This window comes from Callospermophilus lateralis, unplaced genomic scaffold, assembly GCF_048772815.1.
Source record: "Callospermophilus lateralis isolate mCalLat2 unplaced genomic scaffold, mCalLat2.hap1 Scaffold_43, whole genome shotgun sequence".
NCBI lineage: Eukaryota > Metazoa > Chordata > Mammalia > Rodentia > Sciuridae > Callospermophilus > Callospermophilus lateralis.
The window spans coordinates 637,150-659,304 of record NW_027514380.1 but is presented as its reverse complement, the minus strand read 5'-3'; the positions used below and the strand labels follow the sequence as shown (position 1 = coordinate 659,304).

Sequence of the window (22,155 nt, the reverse complement as noted above, 5' to 3'; positions counted from 1 at the left end):
CAGTCCCGGACAGTCAGAATAAAGACTCTCCAATATGGACAAATCATAAGCTATACCAAATATCAAAATTTGCTCTAAAATTGAGGTAATGATACTACTCTCCTAGAAAAAAGAAGTAGCTCAGTATAACTGAATGAAGAATGAAGAAAAAAATGTCATTGGTTCTCTTATGAAGTTTTAAACTATAATTTATTTCTCCTCTTGTTTTAGTATATGCAAAAAGCAAATTATTTTATAGTAAATTATTTTAAATTTTTCTAATATATATTCACTTTCAGAATGATTTAAGGCTACAGATGGAAGCTCAATGCATATGCCTTTCACTGGTTTATTCAGCTCACGTGGATCAGGTTTGTGAATATATGGAAAATGAAAAAGATAAAGCTCTTTGCAATCTTAAAGAGGAGCTTATTTCTGCTCAAGAGGAAAAGATCAAGGAGCTTCAGAAAATATACCAGTTAGAACTACAGAATGTAAAAACACAAGAAATAGGTAAATAGTTTCTGACTTATAATTAACATGAAGCATCACTTAGAGTCCACCATTTCATAATTCTGTCCTTAGAACTCACAGGGGAAGGTGACTTGTGTATCTAATCCCTAGTCTTATTTGTTCACATAATCATTGGATATTCATTTAAGTGCTAGAGAAAACTAAAATTACTGAGTCATTTTCCCATAGGAAATTATAATCCATTGGGAAAGCATATATAAAATACACTGAAAATTTCTGAAATGTAAAGAATGGAGGGAGTAAAAAGAGTTTTGTCTTTCCTGGGGAGATGAGTAGCATGAGGGTATGGGTAGGAGTAACTGGGTTGGAAATTTGGGGAAGGCTATGGAGTCTTAAGCATTGAGCTCTATCTAAGATTGCATCCATTTGGGAGAACTGGGAGTTCAGGTTGTGTTAGCTAGATAAAACTGGAGAGATTGGAAGGAGCTTGATTAGGAAAGGTTTTATGTACTCTGATGAAACATGTTTATGTTTTATGCTATTGGTGATAAGACCTACAGCAGGATTTTAAATAGTGGGAGTAACAATAAGATTTTTATTTTAAGTTGATACCATTAGGATCAGTTGGAAGGGATGAAATTATTGATGGGAAGACCAGCCAGATTGAATTGAGTATGATAGAAAGTTAAGTTCAACACTTAGAGTTAGGTTCTAGTTTGTTTTTAATGTTAGCAGAAATTAAGAATGATACCCAAGTTTCTAGCTTAAGAAACTAGAGTATGGTTCTAGTCATAGAAAGGAACCAATTTGTGAAAAAAATAATAATTCAGTTTTAAATATATTGAGTTAAGAATAGAATACTTATTGACTTTGAAAAAATATATAGGAGTTAGTTGAAAATAGAAGTCTGAAACCTGGGAGAAAAATTTAATTATGAGGTAAAGATTTATAATCAGCATGAATGTCAAGGAGAAGAGGTCAAGGACAAGAATGAGTTATCAGGGGAAACTAGAGAGTGAGTTAAAAGACCAAGATGGAATAATGGGAAGTAACAATGTTAAGGGACCATACAATGAACCATAAACAATTAGTCACAGTTAATGTTTTTCTTTCATGATTATTTGGCCAGTTAACTAGACTTCTTGTGTTTAAGGTATCTCTAGGCCTTCACTTTTGCTTTTAGGAATGAGTTTTATTATTGGAATTGCTTTGGTGAACAGAATAGAATTTCAAGCATATCAGATAATACCATGCTTTTTCACTTCAGGGGTTCTTTGAATATAGTAATATTTTAAGTTTGTATTTTTTTAAATTGATATCTTCTTGAGGTAGTCTGTCCACTACTTCCCAAATTGCATGTTAACTAATGGCTCATTTAATTGGCAAAAAAGTTAGTTTAGTGATTAATTCTCAGCATTTTTTAAGAAATAAAAATAAAAGAGGAAAGTAAAAGGTGTTAACTACTCTCCTCTGGTCCCTTTTCAACCCTTCTTTTGTTTCATATTTCTGAATTGTTTTAAAGATATAAAATTGTTGAATTTAGAGATACTATACCATAAGGATAGGAGAAATGATCTTGAATCACACTGTTCTCTTGTTTTCATCAGTCAGAATGAGTCAAATTAAAACCTGAGTTTCACTCAAAACATTTTTCAAAAAATAAATATTTTTATACATTGAAATAAAATGATTGTTATTTCACTGAGAAGTTTGTATTGAAATGTGTATTGTCTTCTCTTCCTGTTATCTTCTCTGAAAGATACCAAAAAAATTAAACAACTTGAAGAACAAATTCAAGAATTAGAAAACTTCATATGCTTTTTGCGCAAACAATTGAAAGAAACTGAAGAAAATCATAGGGCAGAAATTTATTCTCTACAGGAGAAGCTTCAAGCCATTAGTGAGGCCAAAGTGGACCCAAGGTATCTATTTACTTAAAACTTCATTCAGCAGTATTTGTAGCTTAGTAACAATGATAGTATCATCTGGAATGGTTATTTTAAGAATAAAATATAACGTTAACAAAGAGATAGGATGTAATATTTTTAATAAATAAGAGCAGGATATAATTCTGTATCTTTGAAATGTGTGAAATAAATGTTGGTATAAACCAAAGACATTTTATTATAGGAATTTTACTTATACTTTTATAAAGATGTTATTATTAATCTATTTTCTGAATTAAAATAAGTGAGGTAGTAGATATTTACTTGTTTGTTCTATGCCTAGGCTTTGATATGTTGATGTGGTGAATACTTAAATAATCTAAGTATGATCATTCCACTATGACTTGAATATACTCCATTTGATTGTCTAATGCTCAAATTCATCATGTCCCAAATAGAACCCTGGTCTATGAGGAGAGAAGAAATGATCTTCAATTACCACTATGTATGTTTTCTTGGATCAGGATCTTCTAAAATTTGCTCCTTCTGTAGCCATCTTCATCCATCCTGACTCCTTTCTGTCATAACTCTCTGCCATTCTATGAAAAAATCTTGGGATTTTTTTAACCTTCAAAGTACATCAAAATTGTGCCACTCCTTACTGCTCCACTGGTCCCTGCCATTGTTGTGTGTTTCACCTGGATTACTTAACTTCTGTTTACAGTCTGTTCTCTATATAGTCAACACAAGTGCCAGAACCTTTCCTTTTATTTCAGTTACATCATGTTACTCTAATCCTCTTCTGCTCTTTACAGTCTCACTAGTCCTGAGGACCATGACATCTTTGACTTTCATTTCCTACTGACTTTCTTATCACTTACTGTTCTCAAACCATATAATCCCATGGGGTTGGGGTTGGAGCTCAGCGGTAAAGCGCTTGCCTGGCTTGTGTGAGGTCCTGGGTTTGATTCTCAGCACCACATATAAATAAATAAAGTAAAGGTCCATTGACAACTAAAAACAATTTTAAAAGATTAAAAAAAAAAAACCTCATACATCCCCACTGTGATCCTCAAATATATCACATATCAGTACGCTTCTGCTTTAGGGATTCATTGGCTTTTTCTTCTACCTAGAATGATTATTCTCCAGGTATTTGTATGCCCACACCCTCATCTCTTTTGGATCTTTACTTAGATGTCATGTTCATACATAAATTAAAATCATCCCCAAAGAGTCTGTATCTTACTTTTCTACTTCATTTTTTCTTAAAATTATTTGTTTTATATGTACACATACATTATAATCATTGTGTGTGTGCATGTATATGTGTATATAAATAATGTATGTATGTAATTTATGTATCCAAATGTATATAAATTTAGAGGAAGTATTGTTTCATTTTGTTTGTCTTCAATTAAGGAATTTAAGCCTTTTTAAAAAAACATTTTTATTAGTTGTTATTTTATTTATTTATTTATTTATTTACATGCAGTGCTAAGAATTGAACCCAGTGCCTCATACACACTAGGCAAGAACTTTACCACTGAGCCACAACCCCAGCCTAGGAATTTAAACTTATCTTTGTCTATATAAGTCACTGATATATTCTAAATCCACATGATTTCTAAATACTAATCTTACCTTATTGTTATAAGATTAGACATTTTAAGAAAACATTGTTACAAAGTAGTGAATGCTTATATAACAATACAGAATTTAGACATACATACCAAAAGATATGTGGCTAGATAAAATAAAAATTAAACTGATTGTAAGTTAAAATTAAACTAACTGTAAGTTAAGAACCTTCTCTTTACTGTTGCCACACTTCATTTCCAATATAAGCAATCATTGTTACTTTTGATATGTATTCTTTCAGACATTTTCCTATTTATATAGACATATATGTTAAAACAGGTTTTTAATGCAAGTGAGAATTTACAAGCTTTTTTAACTCAGTAATATATCTTAGATATATCTTTATATACATACATACATACATACATGCACACACACACACACACACACACACAGACACACACACATATATTTGTATCAGGATTGAATTCAGGGGCTCTTTACCACCAAGCCACATCCTCACCCCTCTTCTTTTTTTTTCAGAACTACTGTTTTTATTTAAAATAACTCATGTTCAGATCTACCACATACCAGTTGGGTAATGTTAGACAAATCAAATTTAATGAACTATTATTTCTATATATGTATTTTCAATTACTAATTATTTTTTTTTAGTTCTAACGATTTTTTTTTCTTCTAACTAGTTATCTAAGACAGTAGGATGCATTTTGACATATCATACATAAATGAATTATAACTTCTCATTCTTTGGTTGTGCATGATGTAGAATATGTGATGTAATCCTATATGTACCTGGGTAATAATATCTGATTCATTCTACTATCCTTTCTTCCCTCATAACCCTCCCCTCCCCTCATTGCCCTTTGTCTAATCCAAAATATGTTTATTCTTCCCTACTCCCCCACCCCCATTGTGAATTAGTATCTGCATATCAGACAAAATATTCAGTCTTTGGTTCTTTGGGATTGGCTTATTTAGCTTAGCATGATATTCTCCAGGTCCATCCATTTGCCACCAAATGCCATAATTTCATTCTTATTTAAGGCTGAGTAATACTCCATTGGGAAGATATATATCACACTTTCTTTATCCATTCATCTGTTGAAGGACACCTGGGTTGGTTCTGTAGTTTAGCTATTGTGAATTTAGCTGCTATAAACATGATGTGACTGCATCACTGTATTATGCTGATTTAAAGCCCTTTGAGTATAAACCTAGGAGTGGGATAACTGGGTCAAATGGTGGTTCCATTCGACGTTTTCTTAGGAATCTCCATGCTGCTTTCTATAGTAGTTGCATCAATTTGCAGTCCCACCAGCAATGTATGAGTGTACCTTTACCCCCACATGCTTGCCAACATTTATTGTTGCATATTTTTTTCTTTTTCTTTTTTTGTGGTGCTGAGTATTGAACTAGGGCCTTGGGCATGTGAGGCAAGCAGTCTACCAACTGAGCTATGTCCCTAGGCCTGTTGCTCATATTCTTGATAGTTGACATTCTAACTGGAGTGAGATAGAATCTCATTGTAGTTTTGATTTGCATTTCTCTAATTGCTAGAGATGTTGAATGTATTTTCACATATTTGTTGATCGATTGTATGTCTTGTGAAGTGTCTGTTCAGTTCCTTAGCCCATTTATTGATTGGTTTGTTTTTCTGGTGTTTTTATTGTTTTTTATTTATTTTTTTTAGTTGTTGATGAATCTTTATTTTTAAAATTTATTTATATGTGGTGCTGAGAATCAAACCCTAGGTCCCTCACACATGCCAGGCAAGCACTCTACCACTGAGCCACAACCCCAGCACCTGGTTTTAAGTTTCTTGAGTTTTTTATATATCCTGGGGATTAATGCTCTGAGGTGTATGTGTGGTAAAGGTTTTCTCCCGTTCTGTAGGCACTCTCTTCATGTTATTGATTGTTTGATGTGAAGAACCATTTTAGTTTTAATCTTTTTATTGATTCTTGCTTATAGTTCTTGTGCTCTAGAAATCTTGTTAAGGAGGTCAGTTCCTAAGCTGAGATGGTAGAGTTTGGACCTACTTTTTCTTCTGTTAAATGCATGGTCTCTGTTCTAGTGCCTAAATCCTTGATCCACTTTGAAATGAGTTTTGTGCAAGATTAGAGATAGAGGTTTAATTTCATTTTGCTTCATGTGGATTTTCAGTTTTCCCAGCACCATTTGTTGAATAGGCTATCTTTTCTCCACTGAGTATTTTTGTCACCTTTGTCTAGTATGAGATAACTGTATTTATATGGGTTTGTCTCTATGTCTTCTATTCTTTATCATTGGTCTATGTGTCTGTTTTGGTGCCAGTGTCATCCCATTGTTTTTTGTTGTTTCTGTTATGGCTCTGTAGTATAATTTAAGTTCTGGTATTATGATGCCTCTTGCTTCACTTTTTTTCCTAAGGATTGCTTTGGCTATTCTGGGTCTCTTTTTTCCAAATGAATTTCATGATTGCTTTTTCTAGTACTACAAAGAATGTCATTGGAATTTTAATAGGAATTGCATTAAATCTATATAATGCTTTTGGTAGTATGGCCATTTTGACAATGTTAATTCTGCCTATCCAAGAACATGGGAGATATTTCCATCTTCTAAGGTCTTCAATTTTTTTCTTTAGTGTTCTGTAGTTTTCACTGTAGAGGTCTTTCACCTCTTTTGTTAGATTGACTCCAAATATTCTACTTTATTTTTTGACGCTATTGTGAATGGGGTAGTTTTCCTAATTTTTTTCAGTGGCTTTATCACTGATATATAGGAATGCATTTGATGTATGGTTGTTAATTTTACATCCTGCTACTTTGCTGATTTTCGTTCATTAATTATAGAAGTTTTCTGGTGGATTTTTTAGGTCTTCTAAATATAGAATCATATTGTCAGCAAATAGTAATAATTTGAGTTCTTTTTCTATTTGTATCCCTTTAATTTCTTTCTTCTGTCTACTTGCCCTGGCTAGTTTCCAGGATTATATCGAATAAAAGTGGTAAAAAAAAGGTATTCTTGTCTTACTACAGTTCGTAGATGGAATGCCTTCAGTTTTTCTCCATTTAGAATGATTTTGGTCTTGGGTTTAGCATGTATAGCTTTTACAGTGTTGAGATTTGTTTCTATTATCCCTAGTTTTTCTAGTGTTTTAAACATGAAAGGGTGCTTTATTTTGTCAAATGCTTTTTTGTGCTCCAATTGAAATGATCATATGATTCTTCTTGAAGTCTATTGATGTGATGAATTACATTTATTTATTTCTGTATGTTGAACCAACCTTGAATCCCACTTGAATATGATGCACTATTGTTTTAGTCAGCTTTTTTATTTCTATTACTAAAAGATCTGACCAGAACAATTTTAAGAGAGGAAAAGGGCTCATGGTGTTATTTGAGGGCTCATGGTGTTTAGACATCTTAGTCCATAGAAGGCCAGCTCCATCCCTTGGGCTTTGAGGTAAGGCAGAACATCTGGAAGAAGAGTGTAACAGAGGGAAGGAGTTCACATAGTGATCAAGAAACAGAGACAGAGACTTCACTCTCCAGATACAAAATATATACCCTATATAGAGACTCCACTCTCCAGATAAAAAATGTATACTCCGTCACCATCCCCCCAATTCCCATCTCCTCTAGCCATACCCTGCCACTTCATTTAATTCCTATCAGGGGATTAATTCATTGATTAGGTTAGTCATTTCTCTTCTGAATATTCTTGCATTGTCTTATGTGAACGTTTGGGGGATACCTCACAACCAAACCATAACAACTATATTTTTAATGTTTTTATATGTGAGTTGCCAGAATTGAATACAGAATTTTTGCATCTATGTTCATAAGGGATATTGGTCTGAAGTTATCTTTCCTTGATGTGTCTTTGTCTGATTTTGATATCAGGTGATACTAGCTTCATAGAATGAGTTTGGAAGAGTTCCCTCCTTTCCTGTTTCATGAAATAGTTTGAGGCTTATTGGTGTTAATTCATCAAAGGTCTTGTAGAACTGAGTAAGAATCTGTTTTGTCCTGGGCATTACTTAAGTGGTTGGCTTTTGATGACTTCTTCTATTTTATTGCTTGAAATTGATCTGTTTAAATTGTGTATATCCTCCTAATTCCATTTGGGTAGCTCATTTGTCTCTAGAAATTTGTTGATGTCTTTAAATTTTTCATTTTTATTGGAGTATAAATTTTCAAAATAGCTTCTGATTCTCTACTGTATTTCAACAGTATTTGCTGTAATATTTTTTGTGATTATGAATTTTAGTGATTTGAGTTTTCTGTCTTCATTAGCACGATTGAGTTTATCAATTTTATTTATTTTTTCAAAGACACAACTTTTTGTTTTGTTAATTTTTTAATTGTTCCGATTATTTCAATTTCACTTATTTCAGCTCTGATTTTAATTATTTCCTGTCTTCTATTGCTTTTGGTGTTGATTTGTTTTTCTTTTTCTAGGGCTTTGAGATCTTATGTTAGGTCATATACTCATTGACTTTCCATTCTTTTAATGAATTTAGCTTAATAGTGTCCCAGAGATTTTGACAAGTTGTATCAGTTCTCATTTATCTCTGGTAAGTATTTTAAAAATTTCATCCCTGACTTCTTCTTATATCCATTGGTTAGTCAATAGCATATTATTTAGTCTCTAGGTGTTGGAGTTTTTATTTTTTATTGTATCAATGATTTCTAATTTCATTCCATTATGATCTGATAGAATGCAGGGTATAATCTCTTTTTTTATTTCATAATTGTTGCTTTGTGGCATATTTTAAAGAAGAGTCTGTGTGCTGCTGAGAAGAACATGTATTCATTGATGGATATAATACTCTTTATATGTCTGTTAAGTATAAATTATTGACTATATTATTAAGTTCTATAGTTTTTTTGTTTAGTTTTTTTTTTGACGATCTATCCAGTAGTGAGAAAGGTTTGTTAAAGTCACTCAGTAATATTGTATTATGGTCTAATTAGTTCTTGAAATTGAGGCAGGGTTTGTTTGATATATGTAGATGCTCCATTGTTTGGGGCATAAATATTTAACGTATTATGTCTTGTTGATGTATAATTTCCTTAAGCAGTATGAAATGTCTTCTTTTTCCCTTCTGATTAACTTTTGGCTTGAAGTACATTTTATCTGACATGGGGATAGAAACCCGTTTGTTTACTCAATCCATGTGAGTGATATGTTTTTTCCCATCCTTTCATTTTTACTCTGTGGATGTCTTTGCTTATGAGGTGAGTCTCTTGGAGACAACAGATTTTTGAGTTTTGTTTTTTTAATCCAATCTGCCAATCTATGTCTTTTTGGGTTTATTAGTTTAGACCATTAACATTATTTTTGAGATATGATTTGTGTTCCCAGTCATTTTAGTTTATTTCTACTTTTTACTTTGAATTAATTTCTCCTTTGATTGATTATTCCTTTTGTATGGCTCCTCCCTGTGTTGATTTTGACTTTTTTTCCATCTTCATGGAATATTTTGTTGATAATGTTTTATAGCACAGATTTTCTAGTTATGAATTCTTTTAACTTTTGTTTATTATGGAAGATTTTTATTTTATCTTTAAATCTGAAGTTTTATTTTATTAGATATAAAATTCTTGGTTGGCATCCATCTTCTTCCGAACTAGGTATATATTATTCCAGGACCTCCTGGCTTTGAGGGTCTGGGTTGAAAAATCACCTGAGATCCTAATTAGTTTCCCTCAATATATAATCTGATATTTTTTTCTCTCATAGCCTTTAAAATTCAAACCTTATTTTCTATATTTGACCTTTTTCTTTATAATGTGTCTTGATGTGGGTCTGTTGTGATCTTGTACATTTGAGGTCCTCTTGTATTTGATTTTCCATTTTATTCTTCAGATTTTGGAAACTTTTTCATATTATTTCATTGAAAAACTGGGCATTCCTTTGGTTTGTATCTTTATGCCTTCACCTATCCCGATAAATCTTAATTTGGTCTTTTTTTGTTATTTCATTATTCTTGGAAGTTCTGTTCATGGTTTCTTACCATCTTCCCTGTGTAGTCAACTTTATTTTCAAAATTATATATTTTGTCTTCATTGCCCAAGGTTCTATCTTCCATTGAATTTTTAATTGGTTTATTGATTGTTTCATTTTGAGAATTTTTGGGGTTGTTGTTGTTGTTGTTGTTGTTGTCATTTTCTGAGAATCTCTGCCTCTGCAATGATCTTTTACATCCTCAAATTTATCTCTGATTTTATTTTCTATATCATTCTTTATGTACCAGGTCAGTCTAATATGTACTTTCTAAATTCCTTTTCTACATTTTTTTACTGTGTTGTCTATGGGTTTAATTATTAGATCATCTTGGTTTGTTTGGGCCACTTTGTTCCATTGTTTTCTCATGTTGTTCTTATGTCTGTCCTTCTAGCAGTGTGGATTTCAGGCAGTACAGTTTCTACCCTGTAGATTCATAGTGTCCCTGAAGATTTCTAGTACCTCACTTTTAAGGAAGAGACAAATAATAACTGCAACCAATACAAACAATATACAGCCTTAAACCAAATAGCTCCTATTAAGGCATCCACAGTTTTGTTCCATTAAACTGAAATGATGTGTTCAATTATTGTCTACAATATAAACAGTAAGTTTGCAAAAAGTTTATAGTTTCCATTGGTGGACAAAGAGAGAACAAAAGTCATGTAGGGTGTGATGTTTATGAGAAAGGATCAGAAAAGATAGAAGTTAAAAAATTATAGGAAGAATGAAGGGAGGACTTAATAGAGGTTGGGTGTTAGCAAGAGAAAAGTGAGAAAGAGAATCCAAGGAAACAGATAAATGAGAGGGGAATATATATATATATATATATATATATATATATATATATATATATAATTTTTTAAAAGAAAAAAATAAACAACAAAACTGTAATGTACTATTCAGATATCTCAGTCCTCAATAAAATGATCCATGAAAAATACTTGGTTTCAAAAATGGTAGACAAGTGAGAAAAGAAAAAAAAGGAATCTGGATGAAAAATTGAACACTTTTTTCCATTGCAGTTCAAGTTTCTCAGCATCTCTTCTGAGCAGTTAGGTATGTTGTCTGGAATTTGATGCTAGCTCTACCCTCAGGGTAGTTAGGGTTGCTAGGGTGAGAGTGTTAGTCCTGGAAGTGGAACTACTAGAGCCAAGGTGTAGGCTTAGGTACGTTCCAATCTCTTCACTGCGTGCCTATTGGTCTGAAGATTTTAAGTCATCACACCTCCAAGGCTCAGCAATTGTCTGTCCACATTAGAAGACCGTACCTCGGGAATCTCCTTTAGGTTCTACACATGTGATGTAGGAATCTGTTCTTAGCCCACTACTTTGCCTGCAGACCCCATGAACCCTGGTCATCATTTGGTCTCCAAACTTGATCTCTTCCTTTGCCTGTCCTTTCAAATTCACAGTCAGGCACTTCTCTTCCAGCCAGTACTGCAAGCAGCTGATTGGATATGGAGGGGAAAGCCAGGTGGGTTTCCTTGATCAGTATTCTCCTGTGTAAATGTCCCTACATGCTTGATTTTCTCCTGGTCACTTTGGAACACTCTCTATCACACAGCATGGGTTTGCCTTGCACATTTTTGGGACCAGATTTCGATCTGCCAATAATTGACTCACCTAGCTACAGGCCCCCCAGCCATTGCTTCACAAGGGTTCTTTCTGCTGTCCTCCATGCATGCCGCCAAGAAAGCTGGTAGCTTCCCTCCTGTACACAGATGCTGTGCAGCACAGCTTACTGGGCTTTTTTGTTTGTTTGTTTGTTGTTTTTTGAGCAGTATCTCTGAGCTCTTAAGCTCTCCATACCGCAAAACATCTCTGTTTTTCTAGGAATGGGGGTTCCTTTATTGCTTTACTACATTCACTTAGGGATTATTCTGATTTGTACTTCCAGCTATTTTACAGCTCTGGAGCCTAGGGATCTTTCCCCCTTATTTTATTATACAAGATCTCTTGAGTCCATGATATGTTTTGAGTATCCAGTATTAAATTCCAGTTAAGTCCTTCCTAGTTCTGGACCATTCACACATCTTGTTGAAAAAAGTGACCTTTTTGCTTTTCTTGGTTCCTTCAACAGATCTGTCAGGGAAGCAAATGCTTTATTCAGCCATCTTCCTGCATTTCCAACCCTTTTTTTTTTTTGAAAGAGAGTCTCACTAAATTGCTAAGGCTCATCTTGAATTTTTGATCCTCCTGCCTCAACCTCCCAAATTTCTGGAGTTGCAAGCACGCACCACTGTACCTGGCTATTTTAATATATTTAATCCAATAAAATCTATTCTATATTATTATATGTTTTGTGTCTGTGTAATTTAGATATCCATGTAATATGAATAATATGTATCATATATCTTAGGTATATAAGTAGTGTGTAGTATCAGTGTATATAGCATGTTATATTATGTACACTGTTGCTATATAAGCATATCTAAGATGTTATTTTTAAAAGACTTATTAAAAATGTTTTTTTTACATAATAAATTTTTTATCATACATTTATACTGACATAATATTCATTGTTACTTTTAAATGGAAAACTTAGTCAAAAATGTTTTAAGTTACAATACTTGTAACCCTGGGGGAACTATCATTTTTGTCTCCCCACTGCCTCAGTACACGTTATGCATGGTAGAAACTTTGGATAAAACACACAACACTAATTTTTTTATACTTTTTTATTTATATTTAGCTTCTCTGTTGATTCAGTGGTAATTAAAGAATCTGATGTACAGAAATCAGTAGTACATCCTGGAAGTTGTCTAAAAGAGAATATTGATCATGCAATAGAGGTATGTTTTTTTTAATCTTCATTTTTAAACAGTTATGTACACTGATACTTTTTCTTACTATCAATTTTATGTCTTCAGTTTTGTAATTATGTAGTAAATATTTGGCTAAGATTAAGCATAAAGCATGAGGATAATACCTTATGTAAAAGATCCAGAATGTCTATAGAAATATTTTTATAGCATAGGAAAAACACAGAGAAAGTTAAATTTGAGAATTTTCCTCCCCTGTTACAGTTTAAATTTTTTCTTTGTAACATTTCTTTATGAACTGTGTAACAAATCAGCTTCAGTACCATGGCCAACATAGTCTTTTCTTCCCCTTATGGAAGCAGAGGGTATCTTCAGAATGGTGTATAGGATTCCCTAAAATCCAAGGTGCTAGGGCTGGAATAATGGATCAGGCCATCTTCCAACAGAAGTAATGATAGAAAAACGCTTTTTTTACCGTGCTTGCCACTGAACCACTCTCTGCCTGTCCTCAACATTGTATTATTCAAAACTTTTTTCAAACCCCCAACTGCATCTTCATCTTCACTCAATAATTCTAAATTCTAGTAAAAATTAAAATCACTGATTATTGCCCTTTCTCATTCTGGATATTAAGAAGAGATATGAGCCACACTCATCCCTTATTAAATGTCTGTTGGATGAAATTCAAATAATTGGTAAATAAACAAATACTTTCATGCTGACAGTATATCTACATTTCTAAAAGAAGATTTATTTTTTTAATTGTTAAAAATAATTTTTATGTGGAAAATTGTGTTCTTTTAATAAATACCAAGAAGAAAATTTGCTCATGATTTCATTATCAAACATAGCCACTTGTTAACATTTTACTTAAAATAAATATACATTTATACATATGTCTTATTAATTATATTTAAGTATCCTTAACCCACCCTAGAATTTATGCTAATAATTACAAATATGTAAATATATTTCTCTCTTTGCATCTGTAAGTTTATAGTAAGTGTAATTATTTTGTAGGATTATTAGATTAAATGTTTTTAGTTAAAAGATAACTGATTTTTTTTTTATTTGAAAGTGTTCAAAAATAGTGATATTTTTGGAATATTGAGTACATCCTTAAAATTAATGGTATAAAATCAGTGTAAATTGTCATATTTCACCCTTTAATTTAGTTTTCTAATGAATGTGGAATGAAACAAGAAACAAATATGGTTAAATTGTTGGAAAAACAATACCAAGAAAGATTAGAAGAAGAAATAGCTAAGGTAAGTTTATAGTTTATCTGCAAGATTTTCTTGGTTTGTAGATTTTCTTGATCTTTGAACTGTCAAAAAAAGCATGGATTTTATTGATGGTATGTACTTTTTTTATTTGTAAGTTTTATATATAGTCCATCAAACAGTTGTGTAACAGCATCAACTATAATTGCTGCTTCATAGAATGTTTTGCGGTGCATTTCTTTGAAAAGGACATTTTTTTCTTGATATAGAATAGCAATTACAATTTTTCAGAATGCCACAAGTTTTTATATATGTGTTACAATGTACATAGTTACCTTGTGAAGGAGTTTGGCATTCTAAAAATGAAGGAAAAGTTATGAAGAGAAAAAGTAGTTGTATTACCCTGATAAATTATTGTAATGTTAGATAATAACTACAGATACTGATGGAGGATTGTCACAGAACATTATCACTCATGGCCAAGTGAATTTTCTTGGAAGGAAGAAATATAAAGACTTTTATTTTTTTTATTTTTGTACTGAGCATTTATTGGTGTTATAGTTAGAAAAGTTTTGCTTGTTTTATTTTAAAAGGCAGGCAGTAAAACACTTTGATGTTGAATTTATTGAAAAATAGCCTATCTCTGTATCACTTTATAAAGACTTTTATTTTTTTATTTTTGTACTGAGCATTTATTGGTGTTATAGTTAGAAAAGTTTTGCTTGTTTTATTTTAAAAGGCAGGCAGTAAAACACTTTGATGTTAAATTTATTGAAAAATAGCCTATCTCTGTATCTCTTTATCAGAGGATTTATTTTTATTTTTAAAACTATGAGGCCAGGCTTTTTTCTAATTCATATAATTTTGAGTAATGACCCACTTTTTAAATCCAGCTGGTATTTATAAATCTAATCCTTTTTTGTTTGTTTGATTGATTTCTTTAGGTCATTGTGTCAATGAGCGTTGCATTTGCTCAACAAACTGAACTATCTAGACTATCAAAGGGAAAAGAAAATACTATGTCATCAAAACAAGCACTTACTTTCTGTCAGCAAAATGAAAAACATTATTTTAATGAAATGAAATTATCTCAGGATCAAATTGATCTTCAGACCTCTGATGCATTGGACATGAAATTTAAAGAAGAATTTAAGACACTTAGTAAAGAGTTAGGAGAAGATGGAGAAGTTCTATTACCAAACAGTGATCATCTTGATGATATAGTAGAATCAGAGGTCCACCAACTAATTATTTCAGAAGAAATGTTCTCCAAAGACAAAACATTTATAGCTAGTGAATCTGTAAGTATGCTTCTTTGAATGTAAAAGAGAAAAACTTATAATAATGTCTTCAGTTTAAAACAGTAGCAATAATGCTGATTAATAGAAAATGAAAGTATGAAGTCCAGTCTTGACTTTAATGTATTTTATTAATTATAAGGTATTTGATTAAGTGAAACAATATTGGTGTGAAGTATAAAATAAGTCAGGTCATAGTATTCTTGGTTGTCTTATGGACACAGTACATGTTAAGTTCTCATTGTAAATTATACCAGTGTTAATTTTATTTAAACTAATTGAAGACTAATTATATTATAACTAGTTAATACCTGTGGCCAAATGATTTGCTCAATTAAATGTAAGAACATAAAAGGAAATTGCTACGAATTCAAGAAGACGTTTCAAAGTATCTTATTATCTATATACTAATTCTTTTTTTTTTGTTAGTTGAGGATCTGTTACCCCAATGAATTGCAGCCTTTATTAGAAAACAATAAATTCTACTTCTTTTAAAATTATCTGAATTTCAAATTTATTTTATGTGTTCACGATAGATATATCTTGTTCAGAGGAGTATTCAAATAAAACTGTCAGCTTTTTATGTAATGCAAAACTTGTGAAATGTTTATGAAAACTAATTTAGCTGTTGCTGTTCAAGGCAGAATGATTTTAATTAGTATCTTAAGGGATTGAAGTATTCATAGAACCTATTGACTTGTCATGAGTGTGAGAAACTCATAAATGTAAAGCATTTATTTCCAAATAAAATTTATTATAATTTTTCTTTGAATAAGCAGTTTTCTATAATACTGTGATGACCAATGAATAAAAATTAAATAGGCAAAATTCCTTATATTTTGTGAACTTAATTTTTAAAAATATTTTTCTAGTTGAATATGGACATAATACCTTTATTTTATTTGTTTATTTTTATGTGGTTCCCAGGATTGAACCCAGTGCCTCATGCATGCTAGGCAAGCGCTCTACTACTGAGGCACAAGCCTGGCCCTATAAACTTTGTGTGTGTGTGTGTGTGTGTGTATTTGTTGTTGTTGTTTATATTCTTTCCCCATTATAAAATATCAAGAGATATAAAGGAGTTATAACTTCATTAAGAGAAGGGGCTGGAGATGTAGCTTGGTGGTAGAGCACTTGCCCAGCATGTGTGAGGCCCTGGGATCAATCTCTAGTACGGGTGGGAAAAAAAGTGGATGGGGTGGAGGTTGGAGGGGGTGGATAAAGAATCTTGAGTATTTTGTTTTTCTCTGTTAGAATTAGATTTTAGCTAAACTATCTGGTAAGTAGCTGTTTCCTTTTGGAAAATAACATATATGGTGGTAATAAATTAACTTCATGTTGTTTGGGAATTATAAATAAGAAAAATACTTTTTTAAAAAAAGTGATTTATGGGCTGGGGTTGTGGCTCAGTGGTAGAGTGCTTGCCTTGAATGGGTGAGGCACTAGGTTTGATTCTCAGCACCACATGAAATAAATGAAAAAAGGTATTATGTTCATCTACAATTAAAAAATATTTTTTTTTAAAAAGGGATTTATGCTTTTGTTTAATAATAAAACTAAAACTCATGTGCTTTATGTTGTTAATAGAATTGTTTTCATATACAGTTCAAGTATCAATGCTGACTAATTGCCACAAAATATGTTATGATTGAGTTTTTTGCTTGTGTTTTTTCCCATCAAAGATTCATGGTAAGATGTTGACATCAAGCATGGATGCTTCTATACAAATGATGTCAAATGAAGAACAGTTGGAAGATATGAGGCAAGAACTTGTACGACAGTATGAAGAACATCAACAGGCCACAGAACTGTTGAGGCAGGCACACATGAGACACATGGAGCAGCTACAAGAAAAGATTAAGAGACTTAATAGACAGTTAGCCCAGGTATGGAACTTTAGAGTCTCTTTTCTCCTCAATTGAAATAATGGTATTTTTTATGTGGCTTTTTTTTAAGTCAAAATTATTTTTCCTAGATACAAATAAATTACAAATACTTAACATCAGGAAGTTTCTGGGATCAACTTTAGACCTTGTTAGGCACACCTAACTCAACTGATATAATGTGCATTATCATTTTATTTAACTGCCTTTCAGGCACTGGAAATGTGACTACAATATAAATTTAAAAATTCCGTTGACCATACATAGCTAAAGCATTTTGAGAGTTTTGGAAATATTATACCGAGGTACTTGAATATACAGTTGCTGTCATTCACTTTTTCCATGTTCATTTATAGTTCTGTGAGTCTACCAATTACCATCTTCAAGGTTTATCTTTATCTATCTTTAATCCATCTTTTTAATCATGAATGGAAATCTTCTGAATTAATCTGTTTCTAGAACTGTCTCCAAGGACACATCTCTTGTTGATTAGAGAAATTCAAATTTATATAACATTCTTTTCTAAATTTAAATATCCCATGGTATTTGGGAGCTATATTCTTGTCAACTGCTATATAAAATATACTCACAAAATTATTGCAGAAAAGCAAGAAATATTTACATGAAAGTTCTTATGAAAACAAATTTATTGAATTTAATTTTGAAAACTAAAACGTGTATTTTTTAAATATAAAATAATAGGGAAATTGATATTTGAGAATAAAATATATCATTTGAAAAATCAGTTTTGCTTTTCTTCATTGCATTTTGTGAATTTATTCTTCTAAAATTTCAATGCAAAAATTGACAGAGAAAATATTACTCGAACTATACAAATTCTTGAATATTTAAGTTTAAATAACTTTTTTTCTAAAGTTGGAAATTTTGCATTGAACTTCATATGTGCCTTTTAATCCCTAATAATGAAATATGAATCATAAGGTAGAATCAAGGTCTCTTGGTCCCAAGGGGTTAAAAGAAATCTGCTTGATGTTTCTGCTTTTTACCTCTATCGCAATCAATATTCTTCCATGACTTTTTTTCTTATTTAGAGATGCTCATTAAATAATGAAAACCTGGTTTCAGAAAGAGAAAGGGTGCTTTTAAAAGAGTTAGAGTTGGAAGCACTAAAGCAGCTGTCTTTATCTGGAAGAGAGAAGCTGTGTTGTGAGCTGCGCAGCAGCAGTACGCAAACACAGGTAGTATTGACTTTGGTGCATTTAAGAACAGTAGATCAACAATTAAGTAGGATTTGTTTGTCTTTATTGTTGGTGGGAGACGTATTTTTATAGTTACTAAGCTTAACATATTGGTGATTACTTAGATGTAAGGTAGGTGGAGTCAAAATGCCTTGGTTTCTGTTTAAGATAAGTTGAATCTGGCATTGCTGTAGGAGAAACTACAAGGAGCAACCTTTATTGACAACCCTTATTGTCACACTATATAGAGTATATTAGTTTGAAGCCATTAAAACATTTTTCATCTCTACACTTGAATGTTTTATTCTTTTTTTGATACTGCTGATCTATTGGTAAATTGTAGTTAAATATTATTTCAAGCACTTTCTGTTTCACATCATACCAGTATAGAAGAATGATATGCTGTTTTTAAGATGACAGGTTTTCTTTCTGTCTTGTCCTATCTGCCGTTGCACAAACTTAAACAGAATGAAAATGAAAACCAAAGGGGAATTGAGGAAGAGACATTGAAAGAAAAGGAAATGGACAGAAAACCTGAAGATGTACCTCCTGATAGTCTGTCCAGTGAAAGGTATTCAAAATGTGTATTTTTTCAGTGCAAAGTCAATTACAATGATTGTTTAAATGTAATAAACTTTATTCATCCTTATTTTTATCTTGTACATGTGTATTTTCTTAAAAATACTATCTTGTGTATGAAACATGTCATATATTTCTATGTATGAAACATGTCCATATATGTGTAATATATAAAAGATTATCAATTTTTAGACATTAAATTACAAATTTTTAAATCTTTTTATGTAATAAAAATTTTAATTGGCTATTGATCATAAACTTGACTTTAAATTTTTAGAATTGTTTTAACATCAAACCTTTCTTGATTAATTTTATTCTTCTTAATGCTGTTTTGTAACCTAAAAAACTAAAAACAGTTCTACCTGTGAGCTTTATTTCTTTTTTCCTCCTTCAATGTATGGGCATGGATTCAGTGTAAGCTATTCTCTGATTTGTTTATGTTGAGAAAAAAAATTACTGCATTTGTAAATATTCAACATTTAGTTTCTTTCATGCTTTCATGGCATAATAGGTGAGAACATTTAATACATATCCTAGTTTTATAAAGTAATAAATTAATGGCCCAATGTTAACAAAAAGTTCCTTACTTTCATTTTGTAGATGTTAATATTAAAATGTACAAAACTATACTATAATTATCCCACATTGATATTAAGCACAGTATCTAAAATTTATTGTGTTCAAATGGAAATAATTTTTTAAATTTTAATTAGAACTAATATCTACTAACTTTTTCCTCCTTTTCCAATTTCTATGACTATCAACCCTTTTGTGTCCTCCTAATCTACTTCCTCATCTTGCATGGAGGAATTTGGCCCCTAAGATTTTGGCTTCCCCATTGGATCATCAATATGGAACATAGTCAGTATGGAACTCCAATAAAAAAGACAGTTTATGAAAATTAGAGTTACCATGCCAATATAAAATAAACATCTTGCTCATCTTCATTTCTTTTAACCATTATATCAGTTTTAATCACATTATCCAACTCCTGGGATTTAGGACTTGAACAAAACTTCTATAAATAAAAGTTACGGAATTAAAACCCTTACGTCCCACTAACTAAATTATTTGGGGTTTTATGTTTAAACATTCTTGATTATGTAAGCAGAGAATTTGATCTAGGTACAAAAATAGAACTCTCTTTTTCACTTGACAAATACTAAAGGAAAACTTCTCCATTTATTACCTGATCTTAAAATAGGTCTGTCATGTGCCTGTGAAACAGATACCCTTTCAACCAGATTGTTGGTAATGTGTCAAACAACATGTGAGGTTGAGAAAGAAGTCTCTTAGGCCAGGGGACCTTACTATGAAAGTTTCTTATTATATCTTACATGTATTAAATATAAAGCTTATGACCATAGTATCTCTGTTGAATTAAACTGTTGAGTTAGTTGTTTAGTTATTCATAAAATTAATCATATCATCTTTTGAATCACCATTTATGGAAGCACATTTTTTCACATGGTAAAATGTTCATGTTAAGCTAAAAAGAAACCTTTCTAATCACATTGTCCAGTATGATCAGTTTTTGTTTTTAAAATGTATATATTTTAGAGTGAAGCAGAGGAGGAAAAAAGTCTAGAAATATAGGCATTAACATGTTCATAGTGCTAAGATATTTTGAAGGCTGATTAACAATATTTTCTCATTTTAAAATTAGGATGTATTTCTTATCTCTATAAAGACAAGCTATTATTTCTACTTAGTTGAAAATATGTTTTTTTCCTACTGGCTGAGTGCAATGTGTGTAACTAGAGATATTTTTGTTTTTGGAGCAGGTATAATAACAGCCTATGATATTTCCTGTGGTGTTGACTGAGTAGTTTCACTGAAAGCCTTTTTTAAAGCAGGTCTTTGCCAGTTATTATAATTTAAACATCTAGTTTATCACCAAGAAATTATACAAATACTACCACTTTATTTCTAGTTGGATTCTTAATTATTAAAATATTGTTGTCTGACACATAAAAAGATAAACCTTATATGTATAAAAACATGATCAGTATAACCAATGCAATTATGTAGATATTGGTATTACCACACTTTTTGAAACTCAATTTTTTTGTCTTCTTAAAGTTTTCTTCCAATTTATTACTATCTTAAAAAATATTATTATGTGATTTCTTTCAGGTCAATAAAATGCACCTTTAGAAATCTTATAAATTTGTTTTCTAAACAAATCACTTTAAAAAAAAATAAATTAAGAGTAAGAAGCACTTCATTGTAGGTGTTATTGTGTTATTTTAATAGAGCAAATCTATATGATATTTTTCACCAAACACATATTTTGCAATGTATTTTTGGTGAGATAGTAGTAAAGGATTTATATGGTAAAAAGATTAAATATTTTAATAAATAAATATTTTAAGATTAAATGATTTATAAAGAGATTAAATATTTTAATAAATGTTTTTTTTTTATCTGTATAGGTTTGCACTCCAGAAAACTAACAACAGACTTCTGAAGATCCTCTTAGAAGTTGTAAAGACTACCATTGTTGTTGAAGAAACTATTGGCCACCATATTCTTGGGATTTTAGATAGATCTAGTAAAGGCCAGTCATCTGTCAGCCTTATTTGGAGATCAGAATCAGAGGCATCTGTAAAGTCAGGTATCCACGAGGAACACATAAGAGGTAATACTAGTTTCATATGCTTGTGAAATAATCATCTTCAAATCATCTTGCTGAGTTCAAGGCACTTTTTCTGTGTGTAGAATATATAGGAGAGAGAATATTCAAGTATTTTTCAACAAATGTACCTCCAAACACAAAGCCCCTCTGTTCAAAGCACTATATGTATTATTGTATAGCATTTGCAAGTGAATGTTTTAGAGTTGCCATTATATACCTTGGTATGCCTACACAAGCCAGAAGACTCTTTCATTTCTCCACTTATAAAGGAAAAGTTCCACATCACCACCCTGTAAATCAGGAAAGCTTAAAATAAAGAACTTGTAGGAATCCAGCACCAGTTTTCATTGAGATAGTTAGAAGAATGTGATTATAAGAAACCAAAGACTATCCTCTTTTAGGTCCTTTCTTACTTTTGGAAAAGTGGTTTGACAGTTTTTGTCCTGTTATGAGATGGCTTTTTTTCCTAATTCTGTCATTTTCCTGTAGCTGTGTGGTTTGGGCTCTTCTTTTAATTTCTTTTTTTTAATTTTTTAAAATTTTAATTTGTTATATATGACAGCAGAATGTTTTACTATTTATATTACACATATAGAACACAATTTTTTATATCTGTGATTGTACACTCTTATTTTAAAT

General features: G+C 31.4%; 1 protein-coding gene across 1 annotated transcript in view; it reads left to right on the top strand.

The window, feature by feature from the left end:
• LOC143388774 (A-kinase anchor protein 9-like) overlaps positions 1-22,155 on the top strand; it is a 95,249-nt gene that overhangs the window by 40,260 nt on the left and 32,834 nt on the right. The window contains 9 exon segments of the mRNA XM_077108298.1: positions 279-492; positions 2,198-2,375; positions 12,627-12,726; positions 13,872-13,964; positions 14,864-15,220; positions 16,900-17,103; positions 18,153-18,299; positions 18,767-18,870; positions 21,314-21,519. Of these exon segments, the coding sequence (XP_076964413.1) occupies positions 279-492; positions 2,198-2,375; positions 12,627-12,726; positions 13,872-13,964; positions 14,864-15,220; positions 16,900-17,103; positions 18,153-18,299; positions 18,767-18,870; positions 21,314-21,519 (1,603 nt within the window).